The 20,038-nt window shown below is 37.7% G+C and overlaps 1 protein-coding gene across 1 annotated transcript in view; it reads right to left on the bottom strand.

The window, feature by feature from the left end:
• The window catches only part of HDAC9 (histone deacetylase 9), a 324,682-nt gene that overhangs the window by 46,243 nt on the left and 258,401 nt on the right, over nt 1-20,038 (bottom strand). Inside the window, exon 14 of the mRNA XM_026044923.1 lies at nt 2,295-2,472. Coding sequence (XP_025900708.1) covers nt 2,295-2,472 — 178 coding nt within the window. The remainder of the gene's footprint in view (nt 1-2,294; nt 2,473-20,038) is intronic.

Genomic DNA, 20,038 nt, shown 5'->3' with positions numbered 1-20,038 from the left:
AAACTAAATAATAGCAAATCCTCTATAAATATTCTGAATGAACATTAAGAACATCTTATATTCTTTTCCATCTTTAACTCATTGTGTTCAATATATACTACCTACCTCTCATAATCATCATCATTATGATTCCCTTCAGATATCTAGCTCAAGATTTGGTCACATTTTTCTCAAGATTTGCAAAAATAAAGGCTCACTTTGATCCTGGTGTAATACTCTGTCACAACAGTTTTCCTCCTGCATTTTTCTATTCCAAGAATATATTATCTTTAAATAGAAAAATAAATAATAGGGAATAATTTAAGACAGGGAAGGGTTCTTTTATTTTTTTTTTTTTCTTTTATACAGTAATTTGTAAGGCCTCAATTTGGCCTCACTTTATGCGCTACTAGATTTTCCTCTCTCCCCACCCAAATTCTTCATTCTATTTTTTTTAAAAATGTTGGATAATGTAGCAGCTCTTGCTCTTGTGGGTAAAGGCTTGCTGCATTTCGTGCTCTTTTAAGGAAGTGAAGCATAGAATCACAGAATAATTCAGGATGGAAGGGACAGCCAGAGGTCTCTTGTCCATCTCAGGACATATCAGTTTGGAGATCAGACCAGGGTTTTCATATCACAGGATGTTGGAAAGACTGAACAGGAATAAATAAAACCTGGGTCTGTGTCCTATCTTTCTAACCACTAACTAATCAACAGATGACTGAGCACTGTCCAGACACAGAAAAAAAAAACATGCAAAAAATAATGCCTTAATATATACATCTAACATAGCTCACAGAATCTCTATTTCAAGGTTTCTGAGCATTATTACACCATAGATGATCATCTCACACAATCAAAAATAGATCTATTTTCAATACACGTAGCTGCAGTGATAACAGAAGTAAACAGAAAAAGAAATAGATAGTTCTATTAATTCCTAGAGAGAGGACAAATATGAGAAATTTCTCTGAGGAGAAAGGAAAGGTTCTCTCATGAGTGCAGTGACTGAGTGTTGTGTTGGACCTGCAGACTGGGCAACCAAAGTTACCAGCTGGCCAGCAAGCATACACACAGCTTGGGAGCAGCTACAGTGCTGCAGTGTCTTCCTCACCCACTGCATAAAGGAGATAAAAGGGAGAAGAACTAAAAAAGAGCTAGGGGAGATGCAGAAGCAAGGAGGGACTGAATCTGTGAGCACATGGGAAAGAAGCTGAATGTCAGCTGCATTCGTTCACCCACTTATTTTCGATGTTTTAAGGCCATCATTTTTTCTTGTACATTTTCTTATTTGAAATAACAAATGTAAAATAATTACTGTTTTCAAAGTCCACATTCTGCACACAGAGATGGGACGAGAGAGTTGTAGAGTACACTGACAAATATGGTGCCCATTAAAGACTTGGTCTCAAGAATTATAAGCTTGTAGAACAAGGCAAGTTCTTCCAAGCAGTGTGAAGAAATTAATACTTATGGCAGCAAYCTGAATAAACAATATTTCTGGTACTGCCACTCCCTTTTTCTTGTGCACAAAGCAAAACCATGCTGCAATATCGTGCTGAAATGCATGCTGTTAAATTGTTAGACCTTTTAGAAAGTTAGATTACCTATAAGAAGAAAGGTATTTGGTGGTCATCCTTGCTTTCAGTGAAGGTTTTTGGGGTCCTAATCATTCTGCTTTGGGCAAAATGGATGATACCTATATGTGATGCTTCCTAGGTAATTGGACTACCTGTGTGCCTGACCAGGAAAACTTTCTTCTGTAGAGCTTTTTTACAACTGCTGAGAGACCTGTTATAGTTGCTATCACCTTCCATTCTGTGCTACAGCTTTGGCTTTTGCTATAGTTAAAAACAACCTTGTAGTGTGGACTGACTTGTCAAATGAAGATGTTGAGGATTATACCACAGTTTCACTACTTACTGGAGGCCTTTCTTCAACTTATTGGTGGTCTTTCTTCAACTTATTGGTGGTCTCTTTACAAAACAGGAAGCAAGAACATAGAGAAAAGAGCCAGAGGACAGAGAAATGATAGAAAAAGCTACAAATGACTTAAAGGCAACAAAAATGCACCTGTTGCTGTATTGCCAGAGCCAGTCAATGATAATAATTTATGACTGTGTGAATATTAACCCTGTGATTTATCAGTTGCACCAGCTGACTTGATGCCAACACAGTGTCATAAAACCAGGAACCAGTGAGGCTAAAAATGAATGTATTGCTGTAGGAGGTATTCAAGGCATTTAAATCAGTTGATCCTACATGAACAAACACATTTGCCTTGCCTATTAAAAGCAGTCTTCAGGGAATCCTACCAGTYGTGTAGACATGTTGGCCAGGCTGGTCCATTGCTGGGTGAGGTAATGTGGAATCAGCAGGGGAAGACGGGGTCCTGGAAACAGGCCGATGTTTATCTAATCCTGCCATGCCAACTGTAGCCATCTGAGCCTGGTAGATTTGCAACTGGTGGACACGCCGATGGGCCAGGAACTGCTGTTGCCAAGAAAACAGCACAGTAGAAAGAAATGTGAGAAGGGATCAAGTAAGACACTGAGGGAAACATGTCAACAAATTAAGTTCATTAGGTCAGGGCTGTAATAAACAGTGTGAAAAAAATGCACCTAAGACCTAGTCAATAAATCCATTCAACAGATGTTTTCACACTGACAGTGTGGGCTGCTGATTTTTCAAGAGAATAGGTGATGGCAGGCAACCTGTCAGTTCTCCTGACAGAGGAAGAGGCAGCTTTGCACACAGGCATTTATAAAAGACCAAAGTTGTTTTTTGAATACAGAATATGTTATAACGTGCATTGTCATGGCACACAGATAAATGAAAATTAGAAAAAAAAAAAATCCTGTAATACTGAAGGCTAAGAGCAATGTCCTTTTAACTCAGAACCTAATTTGCTGAGCAAGTGSAGGCAAATTTCTACAGAAGACTCACCACAGTCTTCCTAGAGCTGCCTGAAAAACAGGAATATTTTGCATGTAAGTTGTTACAGGTCATTTAGAAATTCAGGAATGGTTGCTTGAGATTCCAATTAGGGAACATTTTTTTTTGTCATAGCTGCTGTTTGGCAGTGCCAAACACTTTAATGAAAAGTAGGCAGGTGTGAAAAAGATTAAGGCAGAGTAGAAAGGCAGATTTTATCCTYTATTTTGTTTGTCAACAAATGACAATTTTTGSTGACATGAAAAAAGCTGAAACTCTGGCCTTACTGAAATCAATAGGAGCTTTGGCATTCATTCACTCCCTAGGGTAGGATTGGTTCTCAAACTTCTTCTACCACCCCACCTTCATTTTTTTTTTCTATTTTGCACCTATGGATATAGAACCAAATCAGAATGTGAATGCAAACTTTAGATATTTTCTAACTAGTTCACACTCCAATTTAAGCCAAGATTCAGACCTTGATCTTTGAAATACAAACTTCATTTATCTTTACCAGGGCTTAGTGTGTATTCAGGGATGTATGGATTTATTTTATTTCCTGAACCCAATAACATTTAGTAGCGCCATATGGTCCTGTTAAAGACAGCAGGTTAAGCTGCTGAGGGCCTGGCTAGCCCCATGAGGGGAAGCAGAGAGGTGAAGCAGAGCTCACACTACGTTGGAAAGCAATTGAGAGCATTTGGGTTGTACCCCAGATCCTCACAAGTTTCAGAATGAGCACAGAGTCTGGGGGAAGTGGGAAGGTCTATTCCCCGTACCAAAAAAAAAAAAAAAAACCCAAAAAAGAAGTTTCCATGAAAATGTGTGCTCATCAGTAACAGCTAAAACAGGAACAAATGCTTCAGAAGGCAACCTCAAAACTCATGTTAATACCTCCTCTTTGGTGAAAAGACTGGAGGTCATGGGAAGGGTAAACCACCTGGGACTTTGTCACTAAAGTGACCTTAAGTCACTAAATATAGAAAAAATATATAAGTAAGCAAAAATAGGTTTTACAAGAAGTGGTCTGAAGTCATGAACTGTTTCCCTTTCTTCAATACAGTACCCCCTTTTTTTTTAGTATTATTTTTGGTTGATGTATGCTGACAGGAAGCTATTATGTATGCCAGGAATTATTTGGAGGTATCTGAGAAAGGCTGTATAACCCCTTCCCTATGAACATAACGTARAATAGGATTCCTTCCTAAGTGCCTTACTGCTTTTATTTTGTTTCACTCATGGTTTTAATTGCAGTAAATTTTCAGGGGCACATTTTTTTGAGCATCTAGGTGTGCACATCTCTCATAATCTTTGTTGCAGATGCATGCAAGTGGAGAGGCGATGTGAAGAATTAATTATGGATGCATATTATCATGTGTGATATTCTGCCCACRGAGAACAAAGGTAAATAAATCCCTTGGTGAGCATTCAGCATTTGTTTTCTTCATCTTAGTGCTTGAAAGCAAAGCCCCAAGAGGTATTTTGCCCTCCGTGGCACCATTGCTGTCTACATTGTACGGTCACACAGTAACAGCAGCGTTGTCACCAGCTCCTAACCACTTTTCCAAAGCAATGAGTTTAGCTCAGTAATTTGGATGAAGTAATACTCCTACCTGCTGGAGCTTTCCCTCATCACACAGAGCTTGACYCACCTATTAAATCAGCAGAGCAGTCATTATTCCTGCTGCTCTCCTCAGTCTCAGAGGTTGCATTAATGGTCGCATTATTTAAATAGACAGTATCTGTGTAGTTCTTCTATCCAAAGGACTTCTGCTATTGTTTTTTAGTGTTTGCACTAATGCTAGTTAATTGAGTCTACTTTTTAACTAATTACTAGAGTGTAGAAAACCAAAGGGGTTGCTTCTGATTTGAATGCTCTTTGAGATAGTGTATCTTGTCTCAGTATGATTTGGCAGTTTGTATTCAATAGTATTAATTAAATATTATTAAGGAAATCTGTTTGGAAATTTGGCTCTCAGTCAGGGAGACTTGAATTTGAAGGGATTTGCACCATGTGCAGATGTTCCTGTTTGGACTTTCCTTGATGTTGTTCGACTATGAGCACAGAGCCTTTAGAGATATCTTTTCTGCATTTTTTTACTTTCCAAACTTGTTTTCACGTGTCCATAAACTTCAGTGTAGCCATAAGCTAACTGTTGTTCAATTATTAACTAAAATTTAGTCTATTCAGGTCTCTGATATGAAACAGTCAATATAAGTGATTTATCTGATATTTTCTGGTGTCTGGTCTCACTATGAAATGTAGTGGATAATTCATAAAGAATCATGTTCAGAAAAAAAAAGATGTTCTTACACCTTACAAGCATATGAAAAGATTAGGTGCTTTTGACTACATATTCTGTGTCCCTATATTGAGGCATATAAACAAACTAGAATAATATCTTTTAATGTTACTTGCTCAACTTCATGAACTTCATCAAGAGCCAGACAGTTATTTTATTTAGTAATTTGTCAAAGACCAAGAAGAGAGTGTGTTCCTCTGTATTTCTCTACTAAAGTGTTTTTTCTTTATATTGTTCTTCCCATCAAATGAAACCAGTTACATACATAGAACTCGGCATATGCTTATCAGCGTAATCTGTCCAGAGAGAAGAAGAAATATGAGTAAGGTTGGAAGCTGAATGACACCTGATTTGATTTCTGAGGTCACAGAGAACAGTTTACCAATGAATATCTTTTAAAATTTCCTAAAACTGTAGTAGTTTGCCTCACAGGGGTTATACTGGGGCTGATGTACTTCCTCTAGCAATTTCCAGACCTTTCAAAAAATAATTTTAAATCTCTAGATATCACCAAAGTTTGGCCTTGTTCAACATTTTAGTTTAAACTCCTGATAAGGTTTCATTTTAAAGACAACAGACATCCATACATATTTTTTACAGCCACTTAGATATTTACACCGTGAATGCTTGAGATACTCACTATCATGCAGAAAAGGGGATTAATGCAAAGAGTAATGTGAATAACCATCACACTTATCTGGCTTCCAAATGCCCACCTGGTCTCTGGAAGAGATTAACACAATACAATGAATTCATCTTCAGGTTTTATGTGCAGCAGCACTACAAACACATGTCCATCTCTCCAGCAATATGAAAAAGGGAGTATTTACACATCTGCAGGATTAGTGATTTGTGTGAATGTATTTGGAGCATTTTTTTGGTAACCTAAGCCCTGCCTGCCCTGCATGGAGTCTGCTACTTCCAGGTGCTTGAGATTAGCTCATTAGTAGAGGCAGGCAATTAGAGCCTCATCTACCAACCCTAGTTGAGATTCATTTATCCTCTTCCTTAGGAACTGGTTCAGGTCTTTCAGTAGTTATTTTGAAGAGGAGTCTTAGAATGAGTATTTGAAAAGAAGATGAGTTTTCTAGAGAGGTGGAAGGTAAATATTTGTTATTTCCTTAGTGTTACTGTGAGGGCTGTTTAGTAGGAATCAGTTTGGGTTGGTGAGAATGCTCCTTTTGTCGAGAATTTTTTTTCTGACATTTTGGTGCTTGATGTTTTGTATGTTCTGAGCATTCTCCTGACAACTAGTTATATCTAATGGATATATCTATGGATAATGTGCAAATGTATTCATGTGRATCTGTACTGAATGACAAAGAACAGTGGAATTTTCTATGAGTTGTTGTTCCTTTGAGTTACTTTGTCTTGCACAGAGGAAAAAAATCTGTGACTTACTATTTTTCTATCCTCTTCTGATAGTCTGTTTCGTTTTTTCTCTGTTGGTTATGCTGATATTTAGCTTGATCATTGTTAAATCAATTTTAATAAATAAGTAAATAAGTAAATCTTAATAAAGTAATAAGTAAATCTTAATAAATAAGTAAATAAGTAAATAAATATCTACTATGGACCGTACTACAACTATAATAATTGTCTACAAAATTTATGTACACTTTTTGCATAGTGATAGAATTCTCTTAAACAATCCACTATTTACTTTTCCTATCAGTGAGATTAATATGTAGCGGACTACCATGTATTTGCATCCAAGGTTGGATGCACCTCTATGTATTTTTCATTCATATATTATCTGTTTATGCCTTCCCTAAAATTCTTCAGTGATACTAATCTTACAAGAGAAAACAACAATGAYATTGGCTTAAAGGCTGGACTTTTTCTCTTGAGGCCTATCTTTGGGGTCTTTTCTTTGGTTACTTCTAGAATGTTCACATTGCTTTCTGAAAATTGCACAAAAGACCACATTTTACTGAAAAGATATTTATCTGCTGCACGATGCTTTGCCCTATGTTGAATAAGGTTGAAAACAAAAACTTTGTACTAGGAAGACCTCCAGCCCCCCCAAACACTTCTTCCAGCTCCTCCTTCAGAAGGCTGTTTATGATGCTTCTGCTATCTTGACTTTTCTAGTGGCTTATTTTGGAAGTCATCTTCTTTCTGCCTCTTTAAGACCCTCGCAGCAGTGCATAAGCAGAAAACGTTGTGCGTTTTTTTTTTTTTTTAATCTTTCTTTTCCTCTGCAATATCTCTTCTTGCCTTCCTTTCCACTACCGTGCTAACTGAATGCACACATGGGCTACCTAAGCCATCACTGGTGTCCAGCAAAACAGCTTGTATTTGCAGCAAACAAAGCTCAGCCCTGCTTTGTTTGCTAGGCACCTGTAATAACTGTCTGTGACCAAAACTTCATCGTGGAAAATTTGCTTCAACCAGAAATCCTGAGCAACAAGGAAATTCTTACAGAGCAGAAAGGTAGTGCTCCAGAAACCACAGACTTCATGAAAATTTTAATAGAATTGACCTTGGTTATCCCTGTAAGGGGAAGAAAAAAACAAAAGGTAATAAATTCCTAAACAAGGAGTGATAGGATGGGATGAGTGATGGGATCTAGGTAAGCAGAAGAAGGAGGTCTTTTAACCCAGGAGTTCAGTGTTTTTAAAAAAAAAAAAAAAAAAAAGGCAGTTTTGTGCATAGTCCTGAAACAAATCCACAAAGGGTTGCCTTCAAGAACTGAGCAAATGGAGGTATGAGGTCTGAAAATATTTGTGTGTGAATGTGGAAATGCAAGAATGTAACCTAAAATACATGCTAAAGACTTCTGAGACTTTTCTAAAAATAAATATTTCAAGAGGACTTTTTTTAAGTTGTTCTGTCACTTGGAGAAAACAGATAATCAATAAAACCTACTTCTACTATTTTTTCACAAAATCATKTATAGAGAGACAAATTTCAATGGTAATCATTTTCTCTAAAACTTAAATTCAGTAATGCTATCTGAAATATATGCTCATCTGCTATGTCAGAATCAATATTTTATGGAAATTAAATAATAACTATGGACATGAGCAGACTAATAGGGCAAGAATAAGGGTTTATAGGAAGAGCGGACGGAAGCAATAAGACATTTGGTCATGAGGCATTTCTGTGTAATGGGTCACAAACGATCAGGTCTTCTGTAGAATTGGGTCTCCTTTTGCTGTAATCCAAGGATTGCATAATTGCCTGGAAAACTGAAACAGAGCAAGTCTTAACTGACTTTTTGGATGTGAGTATAAAATAAGGATATAAAAGGCACAGAAAAGTATTGCCTATATTCCTAGACAAATTATCTCTTGCCTTGTGCAGCAGGTTTTGTGTACAACAAAACAATACTGTACCATCTTCCTCTCCTTGCCTCCCCCAGGACTGTGGAAAGGCTGCTGTCGAGGTATGGGTAATTGCATTTGGTGACTGCTCAGGATGTGCTCGTCACCCTTGTTTCCCTTAGTTCCAGGAGCAGAAAGGYTGAGACTTTGGAACTCTTTGCCCTTTTCCTTCCACCCTTTCCTTCTAGGGCAGGAGCACCTTTCAGACAAAAGAAGGCATTATACAAAAATTATGGCATTTTAGTAGTGGGTCAAGGTAGAGGGGAAGAGGAAAGACTAATGATGGGATGACGAGGGTGTGCTCCTTTGTCAAGTTACGTGAGAGAAGACACATTTCCTGTGTTGGGTTTTGTGATCAGATGCATAGGTCAGGGCTGAGGTCGTAGCCCTTGCCTCTGGTTGTAGGATGTAATGGTGGGGTCAGGACTGCACCTCTTACTATTGCCCTGGGAGGTGAGTAGGTTGCTGACCTGTGGCCTAAAAGAGAGGCAGTGAAAGTTCCCTCTTGGACAGGGAGCTTCCAAAAAGTTGAGCCTCTAAAGACCTTTAACGAGGGCCATGCCAGCCTAATGTTTACGGAGAAGCCTTTAGGAAGGAAAAGGAGTCAGGCAGTGACTATGTTGAAGCACACAGTGATTACAAGGAGGGGAATAATGGGAACCAGCATCTGGAAGTGAAAGTGAGGTGGACYCTAAAGACGGAGAACTTTCTGCTGGAGGGAAATTCCAAAGGTATTGAGCTGCTGGTTTTATTTGATARTTCCCATTCCTGTAGGCTCTGTCTTCTCCATTCCTGACATTGGCAGGTACTTGACTTTTGTCACTTCTACTAAAATGCTGACTCTGTGGTGCATGCAGCATACATCCAAAGTAAATGCGGCACCTCCTTCAAAACTTGCCTTCCTGTCTGAATCTTTTCCTCCTTTTCTGATCTCCCAGAAACTTTAAATAAATAAATAATTGGGGGTACAGTGGAGGGGAGTGAAGAAGTGTATGAACGTGTTGTGTGTTGTGGTAGGATTTTTTTGTTTCTCATTTTTTCTTAATTTCTTGAAAGATTCTAGTTATTTTACTAGATTCTAGTTATTTTCTAGTTATTTTACATGAAATATTCTAGTTATTTTACTACTTTTAATAAAAATACCACAAGATTTTTCTGAAGCTATTTGGTGCTTTCCAGAAAAAAAGAATAGAGAAGAAATTAATGGGAAAATGTCTGCTTCTTGCCTAACTTCCAGTGCAGTAAATGTTTCCTTATTTTTCTTTGATGTACTGAGTAAATAGTCAATATAACCTTTTTAGCATATATTTGTTACAATCATTTAATCTTATTAGTTTTCCAGTAGCCATTCAATTAGATTGTCAGTTGACTAAATTGATTTTATTAATGGAAAAAAATCTGTCCTTACTATTCCTTTGTTCTAGGAAATGATTGCATTCTATAGCAGCGTTGGCAACTCATGATGGTGGTATTTTGTGTAGACTTCCTCTCTCTTACCTTCAGTAAAGTACCATTAGTTTGGCCTTTATGCAGAGGAAAAAATAACTTCCAGGAATAATTCAGCAGTTCCTGCTAAGAGCTGTGTTTTCTATATGCTTCAGTAGATTCTACTTCAGTCCTAGAAGAATCTTGAAGTCTGCAGATTTTCTTATAATAAGTGGAGCTTCCTTTCAGCATTTGTTCTAATAAATGATTCCCTGTTCTCAAACATGTTCATAGCAAGAATTATTATAAGTTCTTTAAGTACACAAAGCACACAAACACCCATTTGCAAAATAAATGGAAATTACTTTGGCCAAAGTATAAGCAAATAATCTTGTCTAACCCTGTTGTTTAATGAACAATTGRTGCATACTAACAAACAAGGTATTCATGTAAAATCATTAGGACAGAGATGTCTATTGCAGATACTGTCTGTCCCATATATATGCACTCAGTGCAGGGAGCATCAACARCCTGCATGGTGAACAAAGAGAAGAGATGTAACAGAGGTTTTGCCAGCTCTGTTGCCTCCACTGGTCACTGCATCTAAAGCCCAAATTCCTCCAGGCCTTTTGTATTGCCATTGTGCACCTCAGTTTTTCTGTACAAATTGCCCCTTTCTGCAGTTATCTGTTTCACAGCAGAGACATGAGCTGATGAATTTCTAGACTTACCTCCCTTGAAGTTTTTAGAGATCACAATTWACTTGCGTGTCATTAAAACCTCAGTAGGCTTCCTTTCTCCAATATATTTGTAGCAAATTAAAACACATGCAAAGATACCTTTGCAAACACTATATATTTTAAATTATAAAAAGTATTTTCTCTGTCAGATGCAGGTGCTCAGCTTCTCTGGAGAAGAATGCTGGAAAAGCATACTGAAGGATGGGAAAATGGACATTATAATGAAATAAAACTYGGAGCTGATCTGTATATTTTATAGAATAAATCTTATTTCAGCATTTTTTTTGAACAAGATCAAACATTGTTTGAACAAATTGCTATTTGTTCAACTCATAAGAGCTGTGCAGACATAGTTGGAGCTGAGAGTTTTTAGCTGTTCCCAGAAGAAAGATAGTCTGTTGAGAGAGTCACCCTCTCCACTCAAATTTAATTGTGCAGTGTAAATCTGGGGCCAGAGTGTATTATTTAAACTGCTGTAATTCTAGAGAGACTAAAGAGAGTAGATTTTCCTYGAGTTATTCAAGAAGATAGTTTGGCATTTCAATGGCTCCTTCTTAGGGCAATGTCCACAAAGAAGGGAAAGACTGTCTATTTGCAGCTAGACAAAACTTGAAGAGGAGGAAGAAAAAAAAAAAGTGGAAAATACTTTAAGCTATGCTATTGATTGTGAAATATGTCTAGGGAAAACTGGGGAGGGGAGGRCAGGAATCCTAAGAACCAAAGCCAAATGCTAATTCTAATTGTTCCATTTAGTTGACCTTGTCTTGTGACAGGTTTGTTATTATGCAGATTTCCTACCTGCCACCCTCCATGGGAGGATTTTGCAAAGTGAAGTTATGCAGGCAATTCCCCTTGCTTCTTACCTCTTTATTCCTAATTACATTGGCCCTGTGTTCTCTCAAAATAACATTATAGCTGTCCCCAAATGTTCTAGATTTGGGGCCTGTGACAAATGAAATAATTTAGGACTTGGAGAGTTTTTTTTCTGTGTTACAGAACTATAGCMACTAACATGCTGAAAACAGGTCTTTGCTTGCTTGTTTTATGCCARTTGGTTCATTCACTTCTAAATCTTTTTGTGGAAATATCTTCATAGCTTTCTTTTTTTGTCTTCAAATAGACATATTATTTAATGTCACATGGGATGTAATTTTTCTTTTAAAAATACATATGTGTTTRCATAACATGCTACATTTCTTGCTTTTTTCATTGCTGATTCACCAGGACTTTTTTCTTCCTCTGCAATCATTTTGCATATATATGTCTGCATTTCTCTTGTACCATTCAATACTCTTAAAAAGATATCATGAAAATAAACTGAAAATAATGCTTATAAAAAAAGGGTGCTTATAAATAAAATAAAGCAGGTGAATTTCATGCATCTGAATCTGAGGTGCAAACTGGGGTTTGAAATCCTGAAATGTAAATCTACCCTTTAATCATTGCATCAGTAATATTTGCACGACTCCAACTAGTTGTTTTAGTCTGGAAATAAGGGCACTCTGGCCTTTGGTATTTCTTATTACAACAAATAGTAGCAGAGATACAGTCAGAAGTTTTCATCTGAGCTTGGTTTGGCAAAGTGTAGAAGAAAGAAGTCAGAGCAATGGAATCTATCTGATATCACAGTTGCTAAGTATCAGAAAGTGATGATTTAAAATAATTCTACTCCACAGCTTAAAGATGGTGGCTAAAGAGCTCTGGACAGACTGAGAGCAAGAAAGGAGTTTGTATCTTTAGGGTCATTTTCTTTCAACTTCTAGTAAGGATTTGGAGAAAGCCAAAGAGAAGTCTGACACACAAAGCAGTGCATAGAGCCRCAGTGGGAACGGCGTTTCATGTCCACCTTTACTCCCGAAAATCCCACCAGCAGCACCCCAAGGTGAGTTATTCTGGAGTGCTCCCGAAAGCTGACATATTACCTCCATGTATTATAAGACACCTACAAACGTCATTGGTCACAGAAAATATTTTCAAAAGGACTRGGGTCATCAAAGATATCTTGGTCCCATTGCAAAGCCACCAACATGGACAGAACACMTGAAAGTTTTGTCCTGTCAAGCCATCAAAATGTGTCCTAACAGTGTGCTAAAATACAGGATGTACTTGATGGTTTCTTCCCAGGAAAAAACATGGGGTTAGTTCACAGTTGGCTCCRATATATGCTAAGACGTGGTAGATTTAGTCCGGAACCCAACCAGAAGGCTATCACTGTCCAGAGGTGTGCTTGCAAACAGTGAACCCCTCAACTCCTTTCCTCTCTTCTTTTTGAAATTCCTACTTTAACTGTGGGTCTTGGGGTTTTTCTTTGCTGTTTTCAGTACACAAAAGTAATTAAACAACCAAATGCATAATAGTGATGTTTAAAAAGGAAAAAGACTAGATTATGGTTGACTTTTAGTGAAAATTTTAGGAATAACTTCAGTATTCAACGTAAAAGTTCAAGGAGCCATTTGGATAGGTGAATTTGGGCTTTGAAATGTGCTATACACATGGATACAATTTATTTTGTAAGAATCTGACTGCTGGTGCCTGGCTTCTTTTGCTTATTTTCAGTCAGCCTATGGAGAATTCAGAAATCTTTTCTTTTATGGTTGGAAATAGGAGGCAAAGTTGTTTTTCATATTTGTTTATGTGGGTTGTAGCATCAAGCTAGGCTACAATCTTGTTCTTAGTAAAGGCTCAGAAATGGCAAAAGCCATTTTTTTCTTAACCTGGATTTCAGCTGTAATGACCTTTCCCATCCTACAGCAGCATTCCTGTAGGAATACTTTAATTTGAAATTCAGTACGTTTTATAGAATACATGTTATGAATATCTAGTGAATATTATGTAAACTTATTAATCAGTTGGAGATCTTTTCTGATTTTGAGTATATCCAGGACAGRGTCCTAATATTTAATTTAAAACAAATGAAAAATTAGATTCAGTAAGATTTCAGCTCGAAGAATCCATTCTCTGCTATATTATCTAACCTGTATTTGACTTTTGTGTGTGACAACAGTTTTGGAGCTTCCTTTCATAGCTATGTTTCAGTAGTAATGACAGCAAAGTCTGGATATTCAAAGTATTCATTCAGAATGAAGTGTTACATGAAGATTTGCAAGCTAGTAGGGCCAAATTTTCTTTTGAAATCAGCAAAATTTTGCTACTTATGCAATGATTGCTAAGAGCAAAACTCATCTTATTACATTGGAAATAACATACTACACGTTGACATACTACAACTTCACATGTCAGAAAGAAAAATCCGCATATTTTTGAGGAGCTGCCATCTAATAAGATCTGAAGGAACTGAGATATTAGTACCATTGAAAAATCTCAGAAAAAAAAAAAATAATAAGGGCAGTCTCTGGGACTGGTTATGGCTAGGTTGCTCTTGGCAACATCAGGCCAAGTGGTCCATTCACATAATAGGAACCTTATTTTTACCCTTGTAACAGAGGTAGCAAGACAAGAGAGGGGATGATAGTGTGGACCAGATGTTGTCGCTAGTGCATTGAATGAACCATTCTTTGAAACACCCAGTTTTCTCCCCAGACTAAGAAAGGAAGCCTRGGGTGACTGCTGCGCACACTAAACCAAAGGTGTGAGTTGTCTCACCCAACATTCATATTTCAATGAAAAAGAAAGAAGAGAGAGGCCCTAGGCAGGGGCTATGGAGAGCTTCCTCTGGTTGTGGAAAGATTTTTTGGCTTTTGTGTCAGTCCTCTCCCAAGGAGGAATGTAGCCAAAGGATCCTCCCCTTTTCCCTTAATGAAAAGGTTACAGACTCATACTGCAGAAATAGCTGCAGCAGCGGCTGAAAGCACCGAGTGAGGATTAGGTTAAGTTGTCTTGTTTTTGGAAGATTAAGATCTCTAAAGTTGTTTTGTTTTAATATTCATCCCTTGAATTAAAACTTAATTCAAGTAATTTAAGTATCTAAGCCATTGCTGAGGAATGTTGTCTCAATGTGCTCTCTTAAAATTCAGAAATCCTATTTTTTCTTCTGTTATGACAAGCTGTAAGAGCTTGGACCAATCTTTTAACCTCTCTAAGCCTTTGTGTCCTCTTATCTCCTCCTGACTTYATCTGTCCTAACTAGTGAGATTTCAAGGTGTTTGTCCTTTGCAATGTGAGGGTTCAATACTCAGCACTAAAGACTCTTGACTGCAGTCATGAATCCAAAACATTACTAAAGCACTAAAAATGCTGAAGGAACAAAAAAGAAAAAGGAAGAAAGAAAGATAAAAGCACGAAAGTCTTCCTTCCCCATAAAAATAAACTGAATGTCATTTAGTTTGTTTCAGTGTAGTAATTGCCTATGTAGGTCCAATTGCATTTCATGTTATATATTTATATAAAGATGAAAATAAATAGTAAATGAATGATATGAGAAATTAAAGCAAGAGACAAAGGACAGAGAGAGAGAGAGAGAGAGAATGAGAGAGAGAGAGAGAGAGAGAGAGAGAGAGAGAGGTGAAGTAGGGGCCAAAGAACAGGGATTAGATTTTAGAGGAGACAAATCATAAAGATCACATAGCTGAGTATCTGTATCCAGTCACTGGTCATTTCAGGACGTAGAAATGGCCCAAGAATTTTTTTCTCTAAATAGCAGGTTGATCCTCCAATCATCCCATAAAAATTTCCTTAAAGTGCCAGTGCCATGTGGATGTATATCACCGCACAACTACTGCGATACTTCGATGTTTGTACTGTGCAAAGTTCTGTTAAGTGATCCCCCAGCTTCTCATTCAACAATTGCTTCTTTAAGGGCCTTTAAATTATTATTTATGTAACCTCTGAATACCTAGGCTCTTGAAGCATGGGATGATTTGGGAGGGGTTTTGTTTCATGCTCCATTATAAAATGGCAAGCAGTCTATTTATTTGATGATTTCCCAAAAAAGCGCAGCAATGAATTGTTGCAACACAGCGATGTCTGTGGTAGCCTGGCTGTGGAACTAGATCAGCTGAGAAAGCAGCGCTGCTTCCATCCCAACCACACACCCGCCCATTGCTGACCACAGTAACCTTTTTTGGGAAAAGTCACTTCCATCAGTCAGGCCACTACAGGGCACTGGCCGCAAGGCAGCAAAACACTACTTGGAATAATTCTTTACAGATGCCAGGAACCGGAAGTTTCAGGGAGAAAAATGAAAGCCATTCAGTCTTCCAATGACACAAGCCTTTGATACTGCAAAGTCATTTGGACAGAGAGCTTCGAGGTCAGGAAGGCACGTAAAGATTGGTGATTAGAGAAATACTATATCAGCAAAGTGTGGCAAGCTATTAAAAGAAACTGTAGCTTTTATGATTGTGATGCTGAAGCTTCCCCGAGGCTATTTGTATTAGATATTGAGTTAAGCATAACTTATTTAGTGCCAGCATTCCAGAAAACATTTTGATGTCAGCTACTGAAGGAAAGTAAACACAAGGAGGAGGAAGCAGTACTGATCCCAAACAGATAAATATATTGTAATTTAATTTTGCGACTCTATGCATGTTAAAGCATTAAGAAAGAGGAATTCTTAAAAGGTTGACTTAAAAGACTTGGTTGGTAGAAATATTTAGTCACTGTGCAGCTGGGGGAGGAAGAGTGGGCATATTGACATGATTTATCACCTTGAGTACATGCTATGCCCTGACAAAGTATGAATGCAGTTTTCAGTAGGCAATGTTTTTGTCTACAGCAGGTTTTATGCACATGTGTGATTCTCATTTAATGTTGTGGCCTTGTGGGTATATTATGCTAAACTATTTTCTTAGATGTGGTAGATGGTCTGATAGCTGGTGAGAGGGATTTTTGTGCATTGTATTGAGAAATTAAGGGCTGCAATTTAGGAATAGCTTTACGGCTCTAGATTTTTGGTCACTAAGAGCTCATAATCTGAGATAGAGTTTGACTGTCAGCACAGATTGTAATCTTGTAGGTCAAAAGCTACAGAGCCAAAGTCATATTTCTTTAATTTCTTTTAAAAGAAGCCAATAATTCCATCAATGAATTGCTCTTGAATTCTCTATTCTCTCAGAAACAGCACTGCAGACCTAAGGAAATGCCAGGTATAAATGTAAAGTCAGGTGTGGATTTTTGATTTTCCTGTAATTACAATTTACTTAAGAGTGGGGAATGGAAGAGCTGAAACCTTAAAGCCAAGTGTAGCTAAATGCTGCCATGCAGAACAGATGCATCTCAAGAACTTTTTTTTYCCCCTTTTTTTTTAGAAGAGTGTTGTTTTGACTATACTTTTAATATATCTTTTTTAATTTTTAGATGATTTATTTAATGTCATTTCATCTGGGACTGGGGAGGATGCCAACCCTTCTGTTTCCTTTAGTCTCAATAGAAGAGGGATGTCTGTAAAGACCATTGAATTTGGGGAATTCTCATTAGCATAGTTACTGTTCAGTTCCCTGTTACTGGTGCTAAAATCCAGATCTCACAGACAATGAAATTCTATAATTCTTTGTCCTAAATAGGAGAAAAAGATCTTCAGTATGAGATGAAGAGGAAGAAAAATAATCTCCCTTCTCTCCTTGCTAATTATTTTTGCTCTTTCTCTGCAAAGAAATTATTCATTACAACAGGAGTATTCCAGCTCAGCAGGTTACATATTAATGAACAGTTCTTCCAGACAGAGGATCATATTCCATTTAAAGTGTAAATGTTATGACTACTAGTTATGAAACTTTCCATATAAGACTTAGCAACTGAAGATTTTATTTGCATATCTTCTCTSTAAAGCATATTAGTTAATACGCAGTTGCCCCAGATTTTTTTAACTTAGTGTTACTGACTTGCGTAATTATTGATATATTTAATAAAATGATACTAGACTATTAATTCTCTGTTTTGTAAACTAATTTCAACACTATTGCATTTTTAGACTGTCTTTAACAACAGTCTTTTATTAAGCACTATAACTGTTGCATTTTGTATTTTAAGGCAGATTTAAAACTTTTTGAGAGAGAGAGACAATTAAGATGAAAAAAGACCTGTTTTGTCAACCACGACTTCTGGGTATTAATTCATGGCTTAAGAAAAATAAAGTGTAAGTGTGACCTGCCCTGAAGCTACACAGAAAATAAAGATGTACTTAACAAAAAACCCATACTTGGCTAAATCTGAAGGACTAGACACAGCCCAACTAGATTGAAGGAGATAAGAACATATATATATGTATATATGTATATACACACCTTATTGTGTCAGATCAGTTCATCTAGCGCAATATTGTCCACTAGGCAGTTGTCGCTGCTGTGACACTAGGACATGTCATTTAATGAGAGTATATAGGCATTCACCCTCCTTGTATTCCGCCCAGCAACCACAGTTTTTACTTTGTAGATGATAGATATACATCCCTGCCAAAATTCCTTTAGTATCTGTTTATGACCTTATGTCAATGAATTTGTCTAATCCTTCTGGGACCTGCTAGTACCTCTGTAATCCACAGTTTTACTACTTGCTGTGCAAAGAATTCTTTTGTCTGTTTTAAACTGATAACTTAATTTCAACGGAAGTTCCCCAGCCCTAATGCAGGATTTGGTACGTTACAGCTCTTCCTTCATTTTTCCTAAAGCCCTCATGATTTTGTAAACCTTCTCAGTAGCAGAATTAGTACCATTTAGCCAAGAGAAATTTGTGGCATTTTTTTTTTTTTCCTCACAGCCTTCTATGGGTGATAACGTGGCCCTGTTTCTCAGCTGTACAAATCACCTTTCCACCCAGCATTTTGGAAAACGCTGCTTTAATTGATGTTCCTGATGCCGGCAGCCTGGTGGGTGACCTGCTGAGAGGAGCAAGGTTACTGCCTCCTCCCGCCAGGCTCCCTCCACCTCTGTGTGCCCCACATCTGTCCTCCAATTCGAGAGCCAAGGAGAAGCTGGCACCCAGCTGAGAAAATCTTATTATGTAGGTGATATTCACCAGGGGACTATTTGTGAGGTGCATTTTAGTTTTATTGAAATGTCCTGGTTTCTACTGCCATGGATTTACATGTAAAAGAGAAGTCCCATGCTTAATAGATAGTTATGCAAGAGCTTTCCAAGTATTTTTTTCCATACTTCTGCTCTTAGGCATATTCTTCAACCTGAATTTCTTTATCCTTTCACTTATTCATTCTTTCTTACAATACCCCCAGGAAAGGATGATGTCTCTATGCAGTGTATCTGCTCCAGGATGCTTAAATGATATGTGATGTGACTTTAATGCAATTACAGTCAAACCAGAAGATACAAAACCCAAAGGTAGCAATTGGCGCCAGAGCTAGATGTCCAGTATTAAATACATTGCAACTTTTTCTTCCTAATATTTTCAAGTAGGAAATAAATCTCCCTTCTGTTGAAAGACAGTTCTGCCTTTGAAGATAGAATAACGTTTACATAAATGGCGAGTCCTTCTTTAATGTAGCTTTCATTATCTCCTATGCTCCCCCTTGCTCTGAAAGCCAGTGACTGATGTCAAGATCAAGGGAGTCAATCAATGTAGATACACTCCAGGACCCAGATAGGGTATAAATCACCCTTATTCCTAGCTATGTGAGACACCTAACCGAAGGACAGAAGTTTACATATTCACTGTCCTTGTGGAGGAGGCTAAATTTCCCATTCACTTCCCTCATGGGAACCCCTCATTCATTAACCAATTGGGGTGCTTAGCATCACTTATCAAATAGGCTAATCAAAGCTTGAGAGAAACCAGCTCTTGACCACTTCTTGCCCTTTGAGCACTCCAGGCCACCTCCTGCCCCTAGACTTTTATCTAATTAAAGTTAAAGAGGGGAAAATTAATCCATGGAAGCAAATGAGATAACAGCCACCATAGCAGACCATCTCAGAGCCCGCTTTGGCTTTCATCTATTGCTACCTGACAATTAACTCTTCRGTAACACAGGAACCCTGTTTTTATGGGAGAAGGATCTGTCCCTCAGCACAGCCATGGGCTCTGTTTTTTTCATTATTTACTCTCTACATTGCAGCTCCTCTCCTTGTAACGGGCGCGGGTGAACTGCAAAGGTCATCCTTTGCTCTGCTTCCCTCAAGCTTGACTTAGTGCTGTTTTCACTTGCAGAATACAAAAGTGAAAACTGTAATTTATTACAGTACCAGCAATTCAAGATGTTTTGCTTGGATTGTGCACTTGCAGTTGGTTACCAACATTCCAGTCTTTCTTGCTTTTGTTGGCTACTAGTTTATAACCCTCTATTTCATTCTCCAAATCTATGTTTAAAAAGACATTTAACAATCCATGTTTCTCTCTCCCTCTCTCCCTCTCTCCCTCTCTCCCTCTCTCCCTCTCTCCCTCTCGCTTGGAGAAATGTGAATTTTGGAGAATTTACAAATTC

The sequence above is a fragment of the Nothoprocta perdicaria genome, unplaced genomic scaffold (genome assembly GCF_003342845.1).
Source record: "Nothoprocta perdicaria isolate Ctin4 unplaced genomic scaffold, notPer1 scaffold_106, whole genome shotgun sequence".
NCBI classification, from domain to species: Eukaryota; Metazoa; Chordata; class Aves; order Tinamiformes; family Tinamidae; genus Nothoprocta; species Nothoprocta perdicaria.
Note: the sequence above shows the minus strand (reverse complement) of the source record. Positions and strands in the feature narration are given on the sequence as shown.